Here is a 24,361-nt window from a genome sequence, read left to right as displayed (position 1 = left end):
TGAATCAGGTGTGTGAGTGCTATGGCAAAAGCAAATGTGCACACAATGAGCTACATCAGGTATCTTAGGGCAGGGAGACATCTAAAACATGTGGGGTGATGTCCAGGAGCAGGGTTCAGAAACACTGTCTTAAAAGAAAAACTTTTTCCTAGTGGGGACCTGTAAAAAATTAAAATTATAAAATAAAAAAGTTTGGGGCCCAAGTTGTCATGAGCTGCACAAATTGCCAGTGGAATAAGCATACCTGATTCAACTTGTTAATGAATCATCAAGGTCTTGATTACTTAAAATTTGTAAATGTAATTGTAAATTTAATCCCTGACAGTTTTACCAATACAACATGTTCCCTCAAAGATTATGCACTTTTTAAATTTTACCTGGTGTATGGCACCCAGCATCTCAGAGCGACTTGAAACTCTAGCCATGGACTGAATGAGTATGTCCAGGTTCTTCTGAAGCCTCTGGATGATTTCCATGGACTGGTTATCATCTTCACACAGTGGTGTCAGGGCCTGATGAGCGCACACACAGTCTACTTAACACTGCATTGTGGAAATGACAAACCATCTATTGAAAGACAGACATTTATATTTATCTCTCTTACCTGTAGAAGCCCCTGGCAGCTGGACACTTCCCTCCGGACATTCTCCTCAGCCAGGTCGCGTGACCTCTCCTCCAGCCTCAGCCTCTTCTCTAAGGTGAACATGTCACACTTAAAGCCCAGGGACAGGCGTTGAAATTCGGTCTGAGTGAGGAACGACACAGCTTTAACTATAGTACGTACTTATGCAAATAATGTATAGAAATACGAGTGGGAAACGCTTACCACTACCTCAATCTCTTTTTCATTTGGGGACAGGCTGCAATAAGGGAAAACACAGTGAGAACAGTGTCTCACTCAAAGAATTCACCCACCTTGGACTTCACCACCGTCTGAGTTACAACATGAAATGAAAATGGATTCCATCATTGAAGCTTGTTGCCACGCAAAATGTTCTACATTAATTACAAACATAACAGAAAATAATTAATTGCATGAGTATTCACACCCTTTGCCATGTCACCAATTTTTTGGTGTAACCAATTTTCTTTAGATGTCACATAATTAATGAAAGCCTGGTCCAATTGAGAATATGAACGGTTGAAAATTGCTGTTCAACAAAAGTCTCGATACAAATTGACAAAGCATAAGCAATTTTGCAAATAAGAACTGGCAGAATTGTCTGTGTCATGATGTGCAAAACTGGTAGAGATTTATCCAAACACACTCATGGCTGTAATTGCTGCCAAAGGTGCCTCTACAATACATTTTCTGTTTTGCATTTGTAATGAATTTAACAATTCATGGAAGTTATTTTTCACTTTGACATTATGGATTTTGATCAGTGACAAAAACTTATTAAATCCATTTTGATTTCATGTTGTAACAACATTTGGAAAAGTCCAAGGGGGTGAAGACTTTTGAGAACCACTGTATAACAACATTGGTCATCAAAAGAGCTACGTATTCCATTAATGAAGGAAATTATTATTCATTTCTCAAATGAAGTGTACCTGTTTCTGTCATCTGTAGTTGAATCCTCAGAGACAAAGGAGGATTCAGCTGATCCAAAAGAAACAATTTGAAGAGACATTTTTAAAGTAGCTTTTGACTTTCCCCTAAAACACTGATAGCATTAACAATATTAAACTAACCGTCCTTCTCTGTAGTCATACTGCTTTCACTCAAGTTCTCCTGTATCTTCCCCTCTTCTATGACCTCCATACTGTGAGACAGCTCCTGGAAGATTGCAAAGATTGTTATAGACCGCACACACACGGACACACACACTTTGTCCTCAAAACTATCCTCACACGCGGCATTTCAACAATCTTAAACTATCCATAGCAGTTCACATCTAACAGATTCATGTACATGATAATGTCTTCTGTCAAATGAACAGTGCCCTTACAAACATTTGTCTTTGTAGAGGATAAAGTGAAAGTATGTTCACTCCCTCGTGAGGCAGGAAAGACCACATTTTTCCTCCATAAAACATGAGGTCATGACACTACTGAAAAAAGAAAGAACTTTCCTGAACACAAATTGCACTCTATTTAATACATAGTGCACTTCTTTTGACCAGATCCCTTGTAGTGTACTTGGAGCAATTAGGGTGCCATAAGGAAACCTTTAAATAGAGCTCACCAATTCTTTCTTGAATTTGTTCCGGAGAATCAAAGAGTCCGTTTTGGCTCCGGACAAGTCAGGGATCCTAGCGTCCTCGGTGCCCTGCGATTGGTCAGCGGACGTAACGGACAGTCCATCCATGGTCTGAGGAGAGCCTTTGTCCCCTGACACAGTTTCTAACCGTGGAGGGCCATGAAGGTGTTATACACATGCACACACACACCCACACACACACACTTAGTCACACACCCCTCCTCCTCCATTGACTCACCTGCCAGGTCCACCTCCGCTGGAGAAACCTGTGCCTCTGACTCCTGGGCTCCTTCCTCCTCTTCCTCCAGTACTGGCAACAGGCTTGTACTGGAACACACACACACACAGTTAGAGCGCTGCAGCGATTGCGTCACTTCAGAACAATTTCTCAACTTGCCTCGGATCACTGCACCGTCTGTCAACCAAAAGCGTGAATTATGTTTGAGTTGAAACCAATCCAAACTATGGCGTCATTAACCATCTAACAGAGGATTCGCTATGCGTCAAGACCTCAGAGTACACACGGACACATCCAAGATGTCCCCCTCCAACCGCACATACACTCCAGCACTCACCTGTCCCCCGTTGATGCCTGCTCAGCCGGCTGGTCCTGGGTTAGCTTCTGTGAGTGGGAAACAGATGAGGAGAGTGAATGCACAAGGGCCTTTTGAAACATTTTCAACATTCACCATAGGAAGTTGCGCACACAATACCTGTCCCATGGCATCAGAGCAGCAGAATGTTATTTCTCATCTCTACGCCAAATATGAAAGACCGGTTGGAGAAGGCTCATTTCTTACATAATGCACCTTCTGGTTGAGAGCCCTCCAGCAGTTCATGTGCGTGTTGGTGTGTTGCAATTGTGTTGGACAGCAAGAACGCTTTCACACTGGCAGAGTAGTACATGGTGGGGGTGGTTGAAAAGCACACATGCACGCTAGATGGGAGAGGGAAGCACTAGGCTTTATAACTGAACAATAGAACAGAGCTTGGCTAGAAGTGGTTGTTGGGTAAATAACATTTAAAAAATCTCCATAGAAAACTGATGCAAGCTGGCCATTGCTTTGAGGTTGCTTTGTTAATTTATGCAATTCAGTCCAGGATGTTTCTTAAGCCAAATTGAGTGACAATGACACACGCTTGGCCAATGACAGATCAACAGTGATGCTACTAAATAACTAACTAACCATCTGACTGACAAAGTTGATGTAGTGTGAGAGTCAGGAAAGGGTCATAAAGGTGTTTCAATGTGTGACTGTCCGTAGTTGACTTTGGAAACTATGTGGAACTCTAAAGAGAAGATGCATTACCATTTATTACTCTCCAGTCAGACAGACACACACACACACACACAGGCAGGCAGGCAGGCAGACACACACACAGGCAGGCAGGCAGACACACACACAGGCAGGCAGGCAGACACACACAGGCAGGCAGGCAGGCAGGCAGACACACACAGGCAGGCAGGCAGGCAGACACACACAGGCAGGCAGGGAGGCAGGCAGGCAGGCAGACAGACACACAGGCAGGCAGGCAGGCAGGCAGACACACACAGGCAGGCAGGCAGGCAGGCAGGCAGGCAGACACAGGCAGGCAGGCAGGCAGGCAGACAGGCAGGCAGGCAGGCAGGCAGGCAGACACAGGCAGGCAGGCAGGCAGGCAGGCAGGCAGACACACAGGCAGGCAGGCAGGCAGACACACACACGCAGGCAGGCAGGCACACACATGCAGGCAGGCAGGCAGACACACACGCAGGCAGGCAGGCAGACACACACGCAGGCAGGCAGGCAGGCAGGCAGGCAGACACACAGGCAGGCAGGCAGGCAGGCACACACAGGCAGGCAGGCAGGCAGGCAGACACACAGGCAGGCAGGCAGGCACACACAGGCAGGCAGGCAGACACACACAGGCAGGCAGGCAGGCAGACACACACAGGCAGGCAGGCAGGCAGACACACACAGGCAGGCAGGCAGGCAGACAGGCAGGCAGGCAGGCAGACAGGCAGGCAGGCAGGCAGACAGACAGACACACACAGGCAGACACACACAGGCAGGCAGGCAGACACACACACACACACAGGCAGGCAGGCAGACAGGCAGGCAGGCAGGCAGACAGACAGACACACACAGGCAGACACACACAGGCAGGCAGGCAGACACACACACACACACAGGCAGGCAGGCAGACACACACAGGCAGACAGGCAGACACACACAGGCAGACAGGCAGACACACACAGGCAGACAGGCAGACACACACAGGCAGACAGGCAGACACACACAGGCAGACAGGCAGACACACACAGGCAGGCAGGCAGGCAGGCAGACACACACAGGCAGGCAGGCAGGCAGACACACACAGGCAGGCAGGCAGACACACACAGGCAGGCAGTCCCAGCTGCAAATCCCTGCTAATGCTCAACAACAACAACAGTTGAAAACCTGTAGTCCACTCTATTGGAGGAAATGTCTCTCCTACAGGAGTTCCACCATGCTGCGCCTGAACAGAGCAGGAGACTAGAATAACAGCATGAGTATGTCTGTCCCTTCCATCCTACCAAGAACACCCTCTTACAACCAGGCGCCACATATACCCAGCCAGGAAAAGAATAAAGTGTGACAGCGAAAGGGTGTGAGTGAGAAAAAGACTGCGTGAGTGAAAGAGTGTGATAGAGGGGTGGAGCACAAACAGTCACCAACACAGAACACTATTTTACTTTACACATTACAACACTGTACATAGCTAATCAACTTAAGTGTTTATCCTTTTAAAACACGTTTATATAAACAGAGCAAGCGAAAATGCAAAAAGAAGAAGTAAAAAGTAGGGTAAGAGAAATGTAGTCATACTGGCTATGACTGCTGTCAATGAAGGAAGTTTGTAATCCCCATCATTGTGTCATTAGTCAAATGCTTCCTCTGCACAGCAGAACTGACCTGAGCATCACTCATATTGGCCAAATAGTGGTCGTCCTCTTTTCTTCCTTCACTGCTGTTCGTCTGCTGGGGCCTGACCCAGAGAGAAAGGTGAAAGGTCAATTTATCAGTTTCTTCGAGCCGTGTTAGAGCAAAGATGAACTGTCACTCTTGCAGTAAATATTTTCTGATCGCAGAAAGTACGAAGCAACTGAGATCACAGACCGCGGCACTGCCCCAGCCCTGAACACAGGTGCATCGTGGGTATGCAAAATATCAATAAAGATGCCCAAAACACACAGCCAACACTTCCCCCTTACTCTGCTTGGAGAACACTAATTTGACTGGCAAATTTAGTCAGAGAGAAAGCAAGTGAATGTGAAGGACACCAGCACACACCCAAACCACTACCTTTGATTTGTACATTAACACAGTTAAAGCCAGGGCATGGTTCTCACCTGCTAGTGAGTAAAATGGTCTGATCCATCACAGGGGAAGTAGAGCTGGAGGATACCATCTCAGACAGGCCAGGCTGAGCAGTGTCTTGAAGGGGAACTGTGGTCCCAAGGCTCTTTGCATCTGGTGACAGTGGTAAGGAGTCATAAGTGAAAGAACATGGGAGATTTGCAAGTGTGCTAAGCGAGAAAGAACCAGCAGAAAAAAGATCTGGTGAGAAAAAGAGATGTTTAAGTGTGTAACACTAGGTCACAGAGAGCCACTGGTCATATCTACAAAACAACCAGAGATTTAAAGGTTTATGCTTATTGGGAATAGATGTGACCTAACCAGTTCTATTCAAAAACATGAACTTTAATTTTACATTTGGTTATAAATAAGCTTATTGTCTGAGAACAATATCCTTGTGTATCCTCACAATATCCTCCTGTAGCTGGAGTTGAAACTGATCGCCTGTTCAACCACAATGCAATAGCCACTATCACGGAAAGTACCAGAATTCTACATTGACCATACTGACAGAAACTGGATGAGCAACTTGCAAAATGCCCAAAAAGACATGTTACAATTCTGGATCCTGTTTAACAGCACTATTAACGTGGCACACCACAATACTACCCACTCGCTCCCAGGAGGAACTAAAACCATGTGATCCAGCTGCCGAGTTCAGGGAAGCAAAGAAAAACCTTCAAGCTGGATTTAAGGCAGGAAATAACAGGAAAGCTCATCAGGCACCCCTTACCAACCATCCCCAACGGGAGTTGTCCCCTCACCCGAGAATCAACTAAACCAGAATAAAGCAAACCAGTTTTACTGCAGAGTTGACGCACAAAAAGAAGCCAAATCAAAAGTTAAGCCTCCAATCACAAGTAAACCCAGTGTAGCATAAGCTGCTTATTATTATTTTTACCACCCATGGACAGTTGACATGGGGAAATTCACTCCTGCCAGAGTTTGCATCTGAGCCAAGCTACATTCTAGTCCTCTTTTAAAGATGGAATGGGGATTTTATTGTTCTGTCTAATTTCTGCCAATTCAGTATTTCCCCCCACAGGGCCAACAGGCAATTCATGATTGGACTTGCACATTTTTAATAGGCTTCAACAGTTTAAATGACTGAGAAAGTGGCACCAACCAAATCAGGTCTACAGCAAATGCAGCATATTGTAATAAAATTAAAATCCATATTCCCAAATCAAATTCTTGAAAGATATCCCAATCATATGAATATATATTGAAGAAAATAGCAATGCATTATAAACACTTTATCTATTAGTTAAAATGGAACATCCATTTATCTGAATTCCATATCATTTTATTGTAATATAGTGTTTGTCTTTCAATTGGTAATGATCCTATTGCCCAATTAATAACAGAAAATCCAACTTCCTGAATAGTTTATTTCCCAGTGATGTGGCAATTCTTCAAACGTCCCACAGAGACAAAGATGACCAATTACTGTGAATAGCCCAAACACAAAACATAACTCTGACAAGATTAAGTGAGCATAGCTTTGCTCTCAAGAGAAGCCACCATAGGCAGGTGTTAAGGGAAGCTAGGTTTGTGCACACCACCCAGTCAATAAAGCAGAAACAGAGCAGCATTTGCTAGTCCCTAACAAAAATATTAACACATTACAAACAAATATTTTACTCAGATCTCAAACTTCCACAGAATTTGAAATATCATACATTCCATTAAATCCCATTTAAATTAAGCAAAATATGGAATATCCAATTTAAAGCAGCAAACTTTGTGACCGGCAGCCATTATAAAAATAATTAACAGGGTAGCAATAACAACATTGTAAAGCTACTTAACCATTTATTTCCCTTGCTATTAATCATTTCACTATTTGCACATTGACAGTGTACAACGAATAAAAAAAAGCATTAAAGGTTTCTCTTTTTGCACTTAATATCTACTTTTCTGCTTGTTTGTTTTACTTTTATTGACTAAATCTTTCACTTGCTTTGGCAAATGTAAATTTCCCACGCAAATAAAGGAGAGTGAAACAGCGACAGATAGAGAGAAAAAAGGCAGAATGAGTGAAAGAGGACAAAGAGACAGAAATAGAGAGATGCTGAACCTACCCAAGAGAGAAACGTGGGAGGGAGGCAGCGGATACTCCTCGTTCTTGACAGCCTGTTGGTGGGCGTCTTCAACCCCAGAGCATTCTGTTAGTTTGGCGTCCTGAGGCAGAACACAGTGAATTGATTATTTGTGTGGTATAGAAAAAGTGTATGAATGCGATATGCATGACCAGAAAAACAACAGATCTGCAGAGTTTGAGGAAGCAATAGGTTTAAAATAAGTAAGGTAGGAAAAATCTGTTTAGCAAACAAAAATTCCTGTGGTCAGGCACAGAGCAGCATGACAAATAGACCAGTTGCATCAATTCTAAATTAACTGAATTAGGATTTATAATCCAGCCAATTGTGTAGAAAAGGCAGACTTTAAAAGATTAGTTTTTGGTTTTGTCTAGGACTAGTAACAAGACCAAACACGTCCCTTTGGTAATCAAATATAGGCAAGGCTATGAGCGGTTACGTCAGAAAGGTCCATCTATGAGGGTGAAAGTGTGAGAAAGTGTGTGTGTATTTCTGACAATATTTGGTTTTGTCGTTAGATACTATTTTTCCAACAGGAAACACCTCCTTCCTCCCTCACTATCAAATGTTTCTGGCTAACTGAAGCATAACATTTTGTGGTTTTAAAGAAATAGGGCACAAACTGGCATGTACTGCACACGGTGGGTACTCTTTGGATCAACAGCACCACTTTTACAACCAGTGGCCAGAAATGGCAAATTGCATCTTTAAATGAGCAGGATGTCTAGGTGGTAACCTTTGGGAAGTGTTTGAACATGGCACCACACATGGGTGTTCCTTTTCCTGCCCACTGGCACTGAGGAAGAAGTGGATTCTTTTAAATCTGTCACCATCCATATATGGTGACATGCACTCGTTGTCCAAATACCACTAACGTTTTCCAATTCTATGAAAAACATCCTCCCAGAGTACCCTAATCTTATTGCAACACCAACTACACAAGTCTTTCTTTCACTAAAAACACTAGGAGAGAGCCAGGATAATCCAAAATGACAGGTAAAGTGTTTGCATGGTTATATGATTCAGGATCAGTCAAATCACATTGAATTATGCATTAAGTGATGTGTACTGAGAGCGCCCTCTACCTGTGGGGACAGACTGTTCAACCTCCAATCACTGTCCGTGGAAGCGGTGGTTTCTGAGAGGGGAGACTCAGAAAAGGAAGGAAAAGAAAGGAGATTGAGAGTGAGGAAGAGAGAGAAGCAGGTGGGAAAGTAAGAGACAGAAAGAAGAGGTAGTAAAGCTCATTAGTTTAATCAGAAAATAATCTTAATTACACATTCCGCTGGGGTCAGTGGAGAGGTCATGCTCCACCCATTACCATATTAGACCATAATATCAGACCAGTGAACCCCCTGTCTGTGAATGGATTTAGAGGCAGTAATGAGCACATTCTTTGAGTTCTGGCAGCCAGTGAGGCAGGAAGAAGAGTAGGAGATTGCTAGTCATTGGGTTTAGATGACTTTAACACCGAGCCATAGATGGCTGGGGCTTTGAAGAATGGCCAGCCCAGTTAGCGTACAGCTACTTGCATGTGCATGCGCACACGTGCACACACACAGCAGAGCCCTCTAGGGCCCTTAAACCTGGACATACACATAAACACTCCAGAGGTCCCGAGCCAAAGACCCCAGCCTTCTATGGGAGTCTTTGCCACAAACCCCTGAGGGTTCTTCTAGGGTGGCTGAGTTCTTTCTAACTGGGGGATTACAGGAGTAATCCACACAGTTCTCTGACAAAGTCTCACCCCTGGTCCATCCAGGTTTTGGGCCCGGTTCAGCAGCTCACAGCCATAGAGGGAGTCATTAGAGGAACTCCTATAACCTTCTGGTACAATAAAAAAAAAAAAAAGCCCAATTTGGTTTTAAAACAGGATATCACAATTACTAATCTCTGGAATCCCATTCCTTCACTGACTCACCTCTCAAGACGCCTCCCTCGGCTCGGTCTGGCTCCATCCCCTCAGGGAGAGGAGAAATTCTCCTCACTCCCCCCTCCTGTCCTTCTCCCCCCAACACGGTCCACCTCTCCCCCACCTCCTCCCCCTCCCCAGGCTGGTCCCCCCTCTCCGTGAGTCCGTCCTCCTCCGCCCTCCCCTCCATCGGTGCAGTCTCCTGGCTCTTGAAGTCCCGGTACGTCTCCCTCTCCCTGCTCTCGTTCTTCAAGAAGTCTTGGAGGACGAACTCCTCATCCCAGTCCAGGTCCTCCCCGTCCTGACAAAAGCAAACAGAATTAATATCCGTTCAGAGAACAAACGCAAGGCATTTTTGTAATGTATTTGTAAAGTATCACAAGCAGTTTATTTAGACAAGACATTTTCCCCCAAAACATTGTGAATAGGAAGGGATTCATAAAAAATAAAAAAAGGGCTTTCAATTTGCACACAATGAGTTTTTCTTCCAGCTTTTAACCCAATTAAATCCTAATAGCTAAATACAGCATTCAGGAATACTCAGATGGTCCAAGATCTGTGCCTACGTGGAATACTGCACCAGGCAATCACAAGAGAGATTTGTCAACGAATAAGTGAATAATTCAGAACATGTGATAAATGCCCATTTCAACACAACCCACTCCCACTCAATCCTCTAGTGCCTCTTTGGAACGTTCTCTCCATCTGCCCGGAAAATAAATGTTTCCTGCAAAGTTACACAACTTGCATTCTTACAGGCAGCCCAATTACTTAACTTTTCTGTTCACTAATTGGTCTTTCGACCAATCACATTAGCCCTTTTGAAATCAGTTGTTAGCAGATCATTTAAATGAGCAATTTTTGTGAAAGATTTATTTAAATTGGTCCATCTGGTTGAACCCAGCACGATGTGCTCCACCTTTCATCTTGTGAAATCCTTTTCTCAACAGCTACACCTGCTATAACTGCCATCTGTCTCACATACTCAACCACCCCTAGACGTCAAACGTGCGCTGTGAAGAAAGAAGGTTCCAGAAGCTGCATCTCTGTAGGAAGTGGTCAGACAGTGCTCTAGACCCCATCAGGTCCCCTCCACCCACCTGCGGTTCTTGGTTGGGGGTCTGGCATCTGGCCTCCCTACTGTCCCCTGGTGTCTTCAGCTGCTCCAACTCCTCCTGCAGTTGTTGCTTCTGGTTCTCCTGCTCCTGAACCCTAAAAGCGCGGGACACACGGACACACACACGTCAACGTGAGGAAACACAGTCGCACTCCCGATAATGTCAACAAAACACAAGGTCGCGCAAAACCAACTCTTAAGGAGACTTTCCCGGCCATCCATTCAGTAAACACAACGGGACAAACACACCGACTCTGCCACGACCAGAGTGGATGGTCCACCACATAACATACTGTACCCAATCCGTAGGCCCATGCAGTGCCCCATGCTGCGGTTGCCCAGCCTGTACAAGGACAACAGGTGCTCTCTGGAGCTCCAGAAGTCCCAGCGTCCTTAACCGTCCAATTCCAGAGAAGTCCGAAGGGGCCCGTCCACAGCTGGCCGGATCAGAAGGAATTCCCACAGCCTGGCCTGATAACGGCACTACCCTCCCCTTTTTATCACAGTGCCCGCCCTCCCCCCTCCTTCCGGAGCGGGGCTGCTGTGCAGAACGGGAGTCCCACGTGGCGGTGAGGGAGTTGTCGACGGACAGCCTTACTGGGCAGAGACCCAGCCGCTACTCAGGAAGGGTTAGAGGTCAGCCACACAGAGCTGGGGAATTTCAGGAGAGCAACCAGACCTCTTGCCTTCGATCATACCTTCTCCTTTTAGAGAAAAATCACAGTCCCCGCCTCCACCCATTTCAAAGGCAGTGATCCCCCCCCCCAATTTAAAAAAAATAATAACACCACAAATAATTCAGTTTGAGGAGGTCAGAAGTTCCTCTTGAGTTTCAATTCCAACAACACACTTACCTCACAGAGAGGTGCACTAACTCAGTGCGCGACCTCCTCAGGTTGCTAGCCATCTTGACAAGTTCTTTCTCCAGGGAGTCGGTGTAGTGGTCCAACCGTTCCAGGCTAAGGGCCCAGTCTGTCCTCCTCTGATCCAGTTCGCACTGCACCCTCTGAGGGGAGGGAGTGGGAGAGAGTCAGTCTCCAGGAGCCACCTGTTCTCAGGCAGACAGCCTATCCAGCAGTACTAGACTTCATTTCTTAGTGCCAGTGATAATACGGCTCTCACTCTGCACTGACGGGGAATGTTCACTGCGGGGTATTTGTCAGACGGGAGAGAAGGGGTGTGGGAGAAAGGAAAGGCAGTGATTAGGGCAACAGGGTGGGAGTGAGTGGGGCGAGTGTTTATGCTACACTAATGAAGCTGTGCTACATTGACAGGCTTTGACAGGCTGGAGATGGTTATGTAACATCCTAGATTAGGAATCTCTGGACAGAACAGACAGGAGAGAGAGAATGGCCATATTATGTAACCCGTCAAAAACTACGAGCAGAGAGGGAGAGAGTCCTAATCATTTTAATCTCCTCCCTATGCTCCACTCCAGACTAAAGTGGGCGCATCTCAATAGCCGGGATGCATCGTCTCCATGTGTCGTTTTCATCTTTCATTTTGTACTATTTTAATACAACAGGATAAGTGAAGAGAGGAAAGGGGAAAATGTATTTGCATCCATCTATTAATCCAGAGAGAAACACCAACCTCCGCTTTGTACCGGATACACATTTAACCTGCAGCATGAGCGCACACACACACACACGCACGCACACACACCTCTGGTACAGATTCAATAACATCCTCCTCCATCATTTGAGTCATGAAGTTGTTTGAAACAGCCACTAATGTCTCTCTAGTGTGTGTGAGGTTTTCTGAGAGAGATATTGTGAGAGAGGAAGATTATACGTGAGTGAATGACTGACTGTCTTTCTAACCTCCAGCTTGGGGTGGTCGCTAGCCTCTGGTCCTGCAGAGTAGTCTAGAAGACCTCGAAGTGTTGACAAAATGGAGACATGATCGTCCTTAAAGTCTCTCTTCTGAAACCAGAAAAACAATAAATGTGAGGCAAGCTATCTACACAACCTAGAAGCAAGTCACGGTCACATGATCACAGGATACTTAACATAATAGTTGGATAGGGTGCTGTTGGTCAGTGCCCAATCTTCCTTTTGAAGTGTGGTATTTAAGATACCAGTGTGTTCTACAATCATTCCCTCCAGGATTCAGTGGATATTGTGACACCTGCAGCCAAAATTCTTGATTTTGAAGCAGCAATTATGCATGATAATTAGATGATTATCCAATTTTCAAAAAATTATTTAGTAGGGAAAGAGGTGTGTTGGCTTGGTTGAATCATAATTGTGCAGTGACTGGTTACATTTGTGAGCACTCGTTTTGTACTAAAACGATGGGTCTGTTTTAAGCAATCATTGTTTCACACATAAAAAGTGCAGTGATTGGTCAACTCTGCAACCCCTCACATAAAATGAAGAACTTCCTGATTTTGCAAAAAGAAATCAGCAATTGCAGACCCTTGGCGGTACTGTAGAACAATTATTTGTCTAGTGGATTATCAGGATGGCTAAACCTTTGGTGAATTTATAATGGCAATGTCCGCTGTATCCAATTGTATTGACTACCATTTGGTTTATGAGGCTCTTGAACTCCAGGGACATCTGTTCAGGCGCCGGCCCCTGCAGCAACAATAACACCTCCCTGTCCAGAGTCTCATCAAGTGGTGATGAAAAGCTCAGCGAGGGTACACTCAGCACACCCTGGGAATAAAAGAGCAAACCCTGGTCAGTAACCCTGGAGCTGATTGACTGATGGTATGAAGCCATGACAACAAGAAAGTGTTAGGGTGTAGAGTACTTCAACTATCCATTTGCATTTTCCAGTGACGCTGTGGTCATACTAAATCCACATCCAGAAAGAATATCTGGCTAATGTTTACAGCATGTACAGTTTCCCAGCAGATAGCTATTCAAACCCTAATTTGATTGAACCAGCAATAATCAAAGTTATTGGCATTTTGTTGCATCAATCCCCAGATAAGTCACTTGCTCTTTAACAGCAATAAAAGGAAGGTGTACCATCTCTTACAGCTAAGAAATCACATTTCAAGCACAGACTCAAAAGTTGTTCTGAATATTTGACTGCTACTATTTGTTTCTGAAGAAGCTGAACTCATTATTTTACCGACCTCCATAGGTGTTTGAGCAAGGGCTAGTTCTGTCTGCAGGGATCCTGACGTGTTCTCGTTCAATCTGTATGCCACCGACAGGGAGATACCTTCACTGCCGGGAACACAGAGTGAGTGGGAGAGGATGAGAAACAAAAAGAAAAGAACACAAAAATCACCCCACTTCAGTGAACACAGAGTGCTCCGGGGCAGCGTCAGAGAGAGAGAGAGAGAGAGAGAGAGAGAGAGAGAGAGAGAGAGAGAGAGAGAGAGAGAGAGAGAGAGAGAGAGAGAGAGAGAGAGAGAGAGAGAGAGAGAGAGAGAGAGAGAGAGAGAGAGAGAGAGAGAGAAACCAAGCAAATCGCAAAGACAAAAGGACATAGCAGTTGAACTGTAAGAAGGAAAATAAAGCATTCCCTGTTTTTTCTACAGGCACAGTCAAAGCACAGTGTACATACGCTGCCCTCTCCGGGTGGATCAAGTGCATCTGGCTCTCCAGCTTGGATTTGTCTGCTCTTAACAGCTGACAGGGGCAAGAACAGACAAACCTAAAGTTAGGGAAACGCCACCACTTCTGCTTGCTGCATCCGAGCCATATTAGTTATTTTATGGACACTTATCCAGGGCAGAGTCTTGCTCAAGGACAGAAAGAGAGTTTTTAACTTGCCATTGCCGGGATTCGATCAAGCAACCTTTCGGTTAGTGATCAGATGTGCTAAATGCTAGGCTATTGCAAGGCATTAAACAGTATAATTAATTATTTAGTAAGACATTTGTATATTGTCCCTAACTGGTTGGCAGTGCAAAGCAATCGATTCTCTCCTTTATGATGGAGGAAAATGCATTGACTTGCGGGGTTAATGTTCTGGGAAGATGATAATGAGGGACCAGGGCAAGATTCTCCACACAAACTCACCTCTGTCACTGATGAGTATTCCTCAACTGCAGCCTTCAACTCATCTATCTGTCTGCTCTTCTACAAAGGCGAGACCGCATCAAACATGACATCAATATTCCTTCTTTTCATCAACACTGTCACCACATTTAACCCAAGGACAATGATGACTGAAAGGTTTACATATCAGGTCATATCAATGAAAGAGTACGATCAAAAGGTTTCCTTCTCTTGAAGCTACCACTGCACTGGGCAACCAATTTAAAATGCGACCTTGGCTTTGTGCAGCCTTGTTATCATGGGGCGAATCGCAACCACACTAATGAAGTCTATTAGAGAGCAGACAACAAACAAACAACTATAAAAGCAAAGTCGTCACGGACCAGGAGTATAAGGGACTCCTTTTCGCTCAAGACAGCATCCAAGGAAAGGTTTTGGACCTGTGGGTGAGAGAAAAGATAAGACAGCACACGCACACATAGATCTATGATCATAGAGGCTAAACATGTAAATAAAACCACAATGCATTACAGATATTGTTGCAGAGTACAATGACAGGCTGAAAACATTCCCACAAACTTCAGATCAGATTAAACCCAATCCTGCACTATGAGCCATTGTCAAGCTGGAACCTTCATGAAAAGTATTATTACATTGAGAACTAGGTTTAATCATGGGATGTGAATTGACTTTCTAGGTGACATACCATCAATGGCTTTCTCCCCAGTCTACAATACACTAGCTGAAGCATTTACTTTTCTTGCACAACTCATACGTGCACCCACCTGCAGTCCTGCGTTCAGGTCACACAATTTAATCATTCTCTTCTGGAGGTCATCCATCTCCATTGAGATCTTAATGTTCTAGTGAACAGATGGGGATGAGGCAAGATGGATTTGAGTAAATATGGAATTATGTCCATCATTGATTCCCAAACAGTGTGTGTGTGTGGGCAGGTGGACTCAATCAGGAACTTTGAAATTACTCCTGAAAGTGTAAACGTACAGTGTACTACAATTGTACAATTGGGTTGTGCAGCATTAGTTTCCTCTTCTTAAACCAGTAATGGCAGATCTCAAAGTCATTTAGAATTTGTCCAGAAAAGACCAGATCAACTGGTATGTCAACTAATGTCTTATAGACCATTTGTCATTTAACATGTCTAATACTTCAGTATGAAGTAAGAAGGGCAAAAAGGTACAATACCTCCTCCTGAAGAGCGCTTATATTTGCAATCAGACTCTGGTTCTCTTTCTCCTGTTGGGGAGATGTTGGTCCAAATCAGGATTGAGGTCAAATTGAAGTCAGTCAATTCAGGAAGTAAACTGATTTCAAATCCAGAAATAGAAAAACTGTCGATACAGCTTTGACTTTTCATTTTATTGTCCTTAAAATTCATGTCTTGTGTGTATTCCAGAATTGCAAGTAACTTTACTGACTGCCTTTAATTGGAATTTACCCCAAACAGGGTTTGAACAGAGATGTTTTTATTTTATAGTTCGATATATTGAATACGACAGTTAAGATGGTGTGTGTGCTGTTGGTTTGGGGGGTGCATGGTCACCGGCTGACAGAACGGGGCCTTCAGATTGCATGAGACAAAGGCGCAGCTGCTAGGTATGGCTTGATGTCAGGAGGCGTTGTTACCGGTTTCCCCAGGTGTTTAGATCACGGTCCTGAAATATCTTAATCCATTGTATGACCACAATAACATATGTGCACAATCATACCATCTGTTTGTTCTGAGCCGAGGCCCTGGCCCGGCCTTCCTCAGTACAACTCAAAGTCATCTTCATCTCATCCACCTCCTCCTTTAACATCTTCTCCTTCTGGGCCAGCTGTTGGCTTCTACATGGGAAATCAAACAGGAGCCCTCTCAATTTAAGAACAACAGAACATTAGTTGTATTTTCATGCTGTTAATGCTTTTTTGACAGTTGGGAAACATAGCTGTTAGTGAAAGAGCAGTTAGGGTGGTACACAGCATGTTAGACTGCTGGGCCACCCTTTTTAATGAGGAAACATCTGAAGTTGGTTGAAAATTAAACTGACTGGATATGAAACAGAACTGAATACATACATTCTGGCCTGTGACTTGAGCTCTGTGTTCTCTTCTGCTAGTTTCTGGTTGTTTTCATCCAAAGTCTCAACGGTTTGCTTCAGCTTCCTCACCTCCTCCTGAAGTTTCTGATTACTAAACTGCAGGTCAGCCACACAGTACACCAGGTCAGATGTCTCACTGGGGAAGGAAGACATGCAATCAGCCTCAGAAAGACACATACAAAACATGTTATTAGAAGCACAAACAACACACAGTAAAATAGTGTATGCTTTTTTTATTTTAATGCTTGTGAATTATTATTAGTGGTTTGAAGACTAATGCCAGTATGGTTGGTCTTCAGAATCACATTTTCACTAAGAATATTTACAAAGAGTTTTACTTGGAATGTTGATGACAGTATTTGGACACACATGAAGATAAGGGGAGGCCGCGTATACCGACTTTTTTGACGCAGGGATTCAAACCTGCAATGTTTTGGTTACTGGCCCAGCATTCTAAAAACGAGGCAGTTGTCCATCTGATAATGAGAAGCAAGTGACTCATCTACTGCAGCCCAGCACATCTGATGACACAAATCAACTGGGAACGTGGGCTGGAATGTCCTGTAATATTTAAGACAATGCAAAAGTCACAAAGTACATTCCCATCTGTCTCACACACACACTTACAGATCTGCTCGAGAAACCTCCCCTCCAAAGGCCTCCAAGCTGCCGGAGGTCATATTCAAAAGGACAGACCTCTTAGCTGATGTGTAGAAGACAAAGAGAGCAAGAATGGAAAACAAATTATCCCTGTTCAAACAGAGAAAATAAACTAAACTGATTTGCTAAAAACAGGGAGACAGTAGGAGAGACTAATAGTATATGCACTCAGTATGGTAAGTCGCTTGATTCAATTTACCTGAAAGGCCGTCTCTGAGTTTGACAGACTCCTGTGTCAGCTCTTCTGGAGTGTCGTCCCTATGGTTGTGGTGGAGCGAACACAGACCAACACCCCGAAACATGACACACACGCGCACACAAACACCAAGACAGCAGTAGTGTATGTAAACATTACAAAACAAATTATGAAAGCAAGTGCAAGAACTTATTTGGTCAGGCTACATTTGGTTCTGTCTTCATAAATGTGACTTTGGGACTGAACAAATGCATGTACATTACATTTCAACCAAACGTGAGAGCACAGCACCCTCTACAGGCAAAAACCTAGGAAAGGGTCTTGCTCTGGGCCGTAAAAAACAAAAACAGATTGAACTTTACCCATTATTCCTGCAGTCGTCAATCCACTCCTTCATAATGGCGTGGTAGGTGTCCAGGTCTATGGAAACGTCCTTGCGTTCTGGATCCAGCATGTTACACAGCTCTTCCAGTCCGCTGTCCTCGGAACCGCGGCTGGTGGTGTGGCGCAGGTAGTCCACAATGCAAGACACGTACACCTTACCTGAAGAGGAGTGTCAGGAATAGGGACCAGGTGGTAGTCATCCCCTTAACAGTGCCCTAAACCCATAGCTTTCCTCCACCTTAGGACGTTCATTATTCTGGAACAGATATTAGCTTAAAAATTAAAGTTGAAAAGCTAGACAGCGACACACACCCTGATGGAATCTCCTAACCCTGGTGTACTAGAAAATCCATATTGAACCTAACCTTCAGTAAAGGTTCAGTAAAGTAAACAACAGAAAACTCTGCAATACCAAGGGCATTTTAATCATCTATGAATCTACAGACTTCCTCTGGGATGAAGCCCAAACTGCTAGACAGTACAGAGACCACAGAATGTGATCACACTAGAGAATTTTCAAAAAGAAAGGCATGGAAAAGTGGCTCACAAATTAGGAGACTGTATTGAACAGAGGTGTGTGGAACTTCTAAACTTTTTACAGGAAAATTACAAGAAATAGAATTTCCCAAAATAATCCTGTGTAAATTGAAACACGTGCTTAATTAGGCTACATGACACTATGGGACTGCACAATTGTTCACCTCGGCGCTGGGTGTCACAGGCGTGGAAGATGGTGTCGAGCAGATCCTCCTCACAGATCAGACTGACCTCGGCCAGTGTCTCCTTCCGGTTCTCAGGGGAGAACATGGCTCCTACACACACACACACACACACACACACGTCTAAACAGTCATTTGGTAGTCATTTATACCCCGGATATCATCTCCCAATCCAACTGTGAGCTATAGTGCGTGCATTTCTCCTACCGTCTCCCAAGGACAGCCTTTTAACCACCAGGGCCGGGTAAGGAAGCTCACACTCCAACAGGTCGGCTGTGGAGTCTGATGGGCAAAAGTTGACGTTGTAGGACGTTATGCCACGCCCGGGCGAGTGCATGTGAAACAGAGACGAGGCCCTGTGCCTCTCTGACCCTGCCTCCGTACCCGCTTCAGGCTGAGTAAACTGGGAACCACGGGAGAAGCTGAAATAAGACTCCCCAGTCTGGAATGCTGGTGTGGAACATGTCCTCTGCCACCCTTTTCCTTGTCCTTCCACTCCCATGCCAACCCCCACACCCCTCCGCTCCCCGAGAGTACTGGTGACAGTGAAAGTTGTACTGACATGGTTGGGGGTGTTCATGGCAGGGGTAAAGGGAGTTAACCTTGGTGTGGGACAGTGCGAACTTCTGGAAAGCTGAGGTGACCCTTTGGGTGTCAACATCTCTTCAACCTCACGCTTCTTTAGGATCGGTTCAAGGTTGCGGCGCAGGCTGTACTGGGGGCTGTTATAGCTGCTGGATGTGAACTTGGGGATCTGGAAGGGTGAGGTGGGGTTAGTCTTATGATCTTGCCGCTGAATGGTCTGCAGCTTGCGACAGATACTGTCTACGGGGTTGTGACGTTGCCGATTGGTTACTCCAACATCCATGTTTGAGCGGGCAGGAAAAGGAGATCTAGAAAGGAGACAGGAGAGAGATTTAGAGATAGAAAATATAGCTTATTAGTACAATTCCTAACACAAAGTGTTAAACAGCGCAATAATCAATTTCCTTGAAATTAATTTCTCTATTTGACTTTTCTTTTGTTCTTCCGTTCTTAGGGTTATCGTCTTTAATCGGTAGTATCCAAAGACAGTAAAGTACACACTTATCAACTTGCGTTGATAAAAGGAACCATTTTACCTGGGCCACTGATAATTGTAAATTCAATCTCCCATAAACGAACCAATGTTTTTAAGTAAACATAGATATTACCATAATAAAACGTTTGAGTACCGTAGGCAGGCATGATTAACTTTGTACTATTCAGAAACGAAAATTGGCAGGGAGTGATTGTTTTCCCCCAGTTCAATGTAAGGCAAATGTGCGAATATAATTGCACTGGATGCAGACATACTAACCTCCCTCTTCACGGTGTAGTTTAACTTTGTAAATTTAAATAGTAATGCTCGCTGAAGTATGGATTTGTTTGAAACAGTCTTCTCACTCAAACACTTGTCATTTGTGTCACACAATCCACGAAGGTCCAATAGTTTTCGCTCCTCCCTTATACTTGATTGATGAATTAAGTCAACCCGGTCTGATAGTTTCACCTGGTTGTTTAGGTGTTGACTAAGCAGACAGAAAAAATATAACCAAAAAAACACTGAACGTATCATGGAAGAGTTGGAAACCCCAACTTAGAAAGTTTATGAAAAAAGTGAGTCATTTACACCTGCTTAACACGCATCCATTGCGCTGATGTTGATCTGATTTGATCTGTTTACTCTTAAATGATCGCATTGGAAGCATTATCACAATGCGTCTAAAGCACGTGGACTACAAATGTGGGCCAAAGAAGAATTTGGACAGGATCAGGTCAAAAATGTATGTTAGAACTAAGTATAAAAAGGTATTTGTCTGCTTTCGAAAACGACCAGTTCAGTCACGCATTTGAACCAACTGAACACTGACCTCATGTGGCTAATAGCTATCATTGTAGCCGTCACAGTTCTACAAACGGACATTTCAAGTCGCAGATTAGGGGTGTGCGATACCACAAGTTGGGTTGGATTCGATACCAAGTAATACAGGGCCAGAATCATCAATATCGATACCAATACCTTTTATTATTAAAAGTGTCTTATGTACTTTCAAGTAGGGGAGAGCTTCTTGTAATATCCATAGCTATTGGATATTAGGTAAAATATGGTAAAATAACAACAAAAAACGATTACGTCTATAGCCTAAAACAGACTACCTATTACCATATTTCAGATTTGAGGTATTTGTTATAAATTTCATTAAAACAAGTAATTTAAATATGTTTCAATGGGCTGAATATACAATTTGAATGTCTGAATATAGTCTGTATTTCACACGATTCTCCTGTTTCGTTCAGTCATGGTCCATGGCATTCACGCTTGCAATATGGCCTATGGGTTGGACTGGCGGTCGGCGCGGGTAGTCTGGGTGCGCACAGTGGCGCACTTTGCGAGCGCGACGCATATGTTCGTTGTTTGAGTGCAAGGACATAAGCATATAAGCAACAGCAGTGGAGCTGGAAAAGCACTTAAGATGAGTTCACGACAACTGAATGTTTTTTAGAGTGACAGTTCTACTCTTTGATGAAATGGGTAGGCTACAACTTGGACGAGAAAAACTGAAACTGGTATCGATCCTATTGACGCTAGAATCGATCTTTAAAAACGAAAAGTAGTATCTGTAGTATCGACATTTTGGGATCGATCCGCCCACCCCTATCGCAGAGGCCTACAAGCCCATCGGAGTTGTTTAATAAACGTATTTCTACCACCAGGTTTGATATCAATAAAATGATACCTGCCAAGCCCGTTGTTGGTTCTGTATTTTGCAAAACAAGCGTGCTGTCATTTAGATTGTTGAGGGGAAAATGAGGGATAACCTGTTTTATGAAATTAATATAATAAAACTGCGTATGTCAAGAATAGAAATCATCCCAATGTGTACTTTTTTACAGAACACTGATCATGATAAACACTAAAATTAATGTAATAAAAAAAAATAGGATAGTCATTGAGTCGGTGAACTGGAACAATCATGAACAGAGGCTGCAGCATGGGCTTTATCCGCCCATCTGCTTATTCAGTAAGGACTCTGTATTTCTCACCTCACTCTTAAACTGCACCCCTAAAATTGTTAATGACCTTCTGAGGTGGGATCTTTAACTCCCACCTCCGGCAGAGCTTCGACTGGATCCCAAGGGAGGCTGGAGATATTGAGTCCGAGTGGACCATGTTCTCCACCACCATTGTCGAAGCGGCCGCTCAGAGCTGTGGCCGTAAGTTCTCCGGTGCCTGTCGAGGCGGCAATCCCCGAACCCGGTGGTGGACACCGGAAGTAAGGGATGCCGTCAAGCTGAAGAAGGAGTCCTATCAGGCCTGGTTGGCTTGTGGGACTCCTGAGGCAGCTGACGGGTACCGACAGGCCAAGCGGGCTGCAGCCCGGGTGGTTGTGGAGGAAAAAACTCGGGCCTGGGAGGAGTTTGGTGAGGCCATGGAGAAGGACTATCAGCTGGCCTCGAAGAGATTCTGGCAAACCATCCAGCGCCTCAGGAGAGGGAAACAGTGCCCTACCAACGCTGTTTACAGTAGAGGTGGGCAGCTGTTGACCTCAAATGGGGATGTCGTCGGGCGGTGGAAGGAGTACTTCGAGGATCTCCTCAATCCCGCTGTCACGTCTTCCATTGAGGAAGCAGAGGATGAGGGCTCAGAGGTGGACTCGTCCATCACCTGGGCTGAAGTCACAGGTGGTCAAGAAACTCCTCGGTGGCAAGGCACCAGGGGTGGATGAGATCCGCCCTGAGTACCTCAAGTCTCTGGATGTTGTGGGGCTGTCTTGGTTGACACGCCTGTGCAACATCGCGTGGCGGTCGGGGACAGTGCCTCTGGGATGGCAGACCGGGGTGGTGGTCCCTCTTTTTAAGAAGGGGGACCGGAGGGTGTGTTCCAACTATAGGGGGATCACACTTCTCAGCCTCCCCGTGAAAGTCTATGCCAGAGTTCTGGAGAGGAGAATACGGCCGATAGTAGAACCTCGGATTCAGGAGGAACAGTATGGTTTTCGTCCGGGCCGTGGAACACTGGACCAGCTCTATACCCTCTACGGGGTGTTGGAGGGTTCATGGGAGTTTGCCCAACCAATCCACATGTGTTTTGTGGATTTGGAGAAGGCATTCGACTGTGTCCCTCGCGGCATCCTGTGGAGAGTGCTTCGGGAATATGGGGTCCTGGGTCCTTTGCTAAGGGCTGTCAGGTCCCTGTACGACCGAAGCAGAAGCTTGGTCCGCATTGCCGGCAGTAAGTCAGACTTGTTCCCAGTGCATGTTGTACTCCGGCAGGGCTGCCCTTTGTCGCTGGTTCTGTTCGTAATTTTTATGGACAGAATTTCTAGGCGCAGCCAGGGGCCGGAGGGTGTCAGGTTTGGAGACCACACAATTTAGTCTCTGCTCTTTGCGGATGATGTTGTCGTGTTGGCCCCTTCTAACCAGGACCTTCAGCATGCACTGGGACGGTTTGCAGCCGAGTGTGAAGCGGTGGGGATGAAAATCAGTACCTCCAAATCCGAGGCCATGGTCCTCAGTCGGAAAAGGGTGGCTTGCCCACTTCAGGTTGGTGGAGAGTGCCTGCCTCAAGTGGAGGAGTTTAAATATCTAGGTGTCTTGTTCACGAGTGAGGGAAGGATGGAACGGGAGATTGACAGACGGATCGGTGCAGCTTCTGCAGTAATGCAGTCGATGTATCGGTCTGTCGTGGTGAAGAAAGACGAAGCTCCCGATTTACCGGTCAATCTACGTTCCTACTCTCACCTATGGTCATGAGCTTTGGGTCAAGACCGAAAGGACAAGATCCCGGATACAGGCGGCCGAAATGAGCTTTCTCCGCAGGGTGGCTGGGCGATCCCTTAGAGATAGGGTGAGAAGCTCGGTCACCAGGAGGAGCTCAGAGTACAGCCGCTGCTCCTCCACATCGAGAGGGGTCAGTTGAGGTGGCTTGGGCATCTGCTTCGGATACCTCCGGAACGCCTTCCTGGGAAGGTGTTCCGGTCCCGTCCCACCGGGAGGAGACCCCGGGGAAGACCTAGGACACGCTGGAGGGACTATGTCTCCCGGCTGGCCTGGGAACGCCTCGGTGTCCCCCCGGAAGAGCTAGAGGAAGTGTCTGGGGAGAGGGAAGTCTGGGCATCCCTGCTTAGACTGCTGCCCCCGCGACCCGGCCCCGGATAAGCGGAAGATGATGGATGGATGGACCTTCTGATCTCGGCTGATGCCCTTAACGACTTTTATTCAATTTGATCCGGCTTTTTACACAGTGAGAAATAACTGATTATATGGATTTGGTTGAGTGAAATACCACTCTCATGGCTACAACCATACTTTTCATGTCCCATTTCCCACAGAGGTGCAAAAGCACTCTGATTGGCTGTATTTAACAGTTTAGGGAAGTTCCTAAATGACCATGTAAAGGCAGTTCAGATCCAGTGATGAATGAATTAGTTATGAACTTACCCGAACATACTAATTTAATAACTTATTATTAACATATTACTTTACACAAAAACTGTCAACATATTTCTAAACAAGTGGATGATTTATTTTAATGCCTTCCTACGTGTATATATAGAAAAAACATTTTAATCTAACTTCAGTTGAAAACCTTTTCTAAT

The 24,361-nt window shown here is 45.0% G+C and overlaps 1 protein-coding gene across 7 annotated transcripts in view; it reads right to left on the bottom strand.

Annotated features, from left to right (window-relative positions):
- The window catches only part of lrmp (lymphoid-restricted membrane protein), a 31,236-nt gene that overhangs the window by 4,645 nt on the left and 2,230 nt on the right, over window positions 1–24,361 (bottom strand). For 3 of the 7 annotated variants that reach the window (XM_010886857.5, XM_010886858.5, XM_010886856.5), the window contains exons 2-31: window positions 18,948–19,633; window positions 18,723–18,833; window positions 18,000–18,180; window positions 17,641–17,699; window positions 17,409–17,484; window positions 16,759–16,917; window positions 16,410–16,527; window positions 15,886–15,936; window positions 15,465–15,542; window positions 15,063–15,119; window positions 14,701–14,760; window positions 14,243–14,307; window positions 13,806–13,899; window positions 13,243–13,377; window positions 12,538–12,639; window positions 11,569–11,720; window positions 10,698–10,809; window positions 9,607–9,898; window positions 8,771–8,823; window positions 7,668–7,767; window positions 5,577–5,697; window positions 5,140–5,212; window positions 2,779–2,825; window positions 2,442–2,530; window positions 2,189–2,346; window positions 1,696–1,780; window positions 1,555–1,603; window positions 827–860; window positions 605–745; window positions 378–512 (exon numbers count right to left, since the gene is read on the bottom strand). In XM_010886857.5, the coding sequence (XP_010885159.1) occupies window positions 378–512; window positions 605–745; window positions 827–860; window positions 1,555–1,603; window positions 1,696–1,780; window positions 2,189–2,346; window positions 2,442–2,530; window positions 2,779–2,825; window positions 5,140–5,212; window positions 5,577–5,697; window positions 7,668–7,767; window positions 8,771–8,823; window positions 9,607–9,898; window positions 10,698–10,809; window positions 11,569–11,720; window positions 12,538–12,639; window positions 13,243–13,377; window positions 13,806–13,899; window positions 14,243–14,307; window positions 14,701–14,760; window positions 15,063–15,119; window positions 15,465–15,542; window positions 15,886–15,936; window positions 16,410–16,527; window positions 16,759–16,917; window positions 17,409–17,484; window positions 17,641–17,699; window positions 18,000–18,180; window positions 18,723–18,833; window positions 18,948–19,608 (3,648 nt within the window). In that variant the 5' untranslated portion in view covers window positions 19,609–19,633. Of the gene's footprint in view, window positions 1–377; window positions 513–604; window positions 746–826; window positions 861–1,554; window positions 1,604–1,695; window positions 1,781–2,188; window positions 2,347–2,441; window positions 2,531–2,778; window positions 2,826–5,139; window positions 5,213–5,576; window positions 5,698–7,667; window positions 7,768–8,770; window positions 8,824–9,606; window positions 9,899–10,697; window positions 10,810–11,568; window positions 11,721–12,537; window positions 12,640–13,242; window positions 13,378–13,805; window positions 13,900–14,242; window positions 14,308–14,700; window positions 14,761–15,062; window positions 15,120–15,464; window positions 15,543–15,885; window positions 15,937–16,409; window positions 16,528–16,758; window positions 16,918–17,408; window positions 17,485–17,640; window positions 17,700–17,999; window positions 18,181–18,722; window positions 18,834–18,947; window positions 19,634–20,079; window positions 20,354–24,361 lie in introns of those variants that run through there. The other 4 variants (XM_010886861.5, XM_010886855.5, XM_010886860.5 and 1 more) reach the window with 4 other exon arrangements.

Source organism: Esox lucius, chromosome 23 (genome assembly GCF_011004845.1).
Source record: "Esox lucius isolate fEsoLuc1 chromosome 23, fEsoLuc1.pri, whole genome shotgun sequence".
Classification (NCBI taxonomy): Eukaryota; Metazoa; Chordata; class Actinopteri; order Esociformes; family Esocidae; genus Esox; species Esox lucius.
Note: the sequence above shows the minus strand (reverse complement) of the source record. Positions and strands in the feature narration are given on the sequence as shown.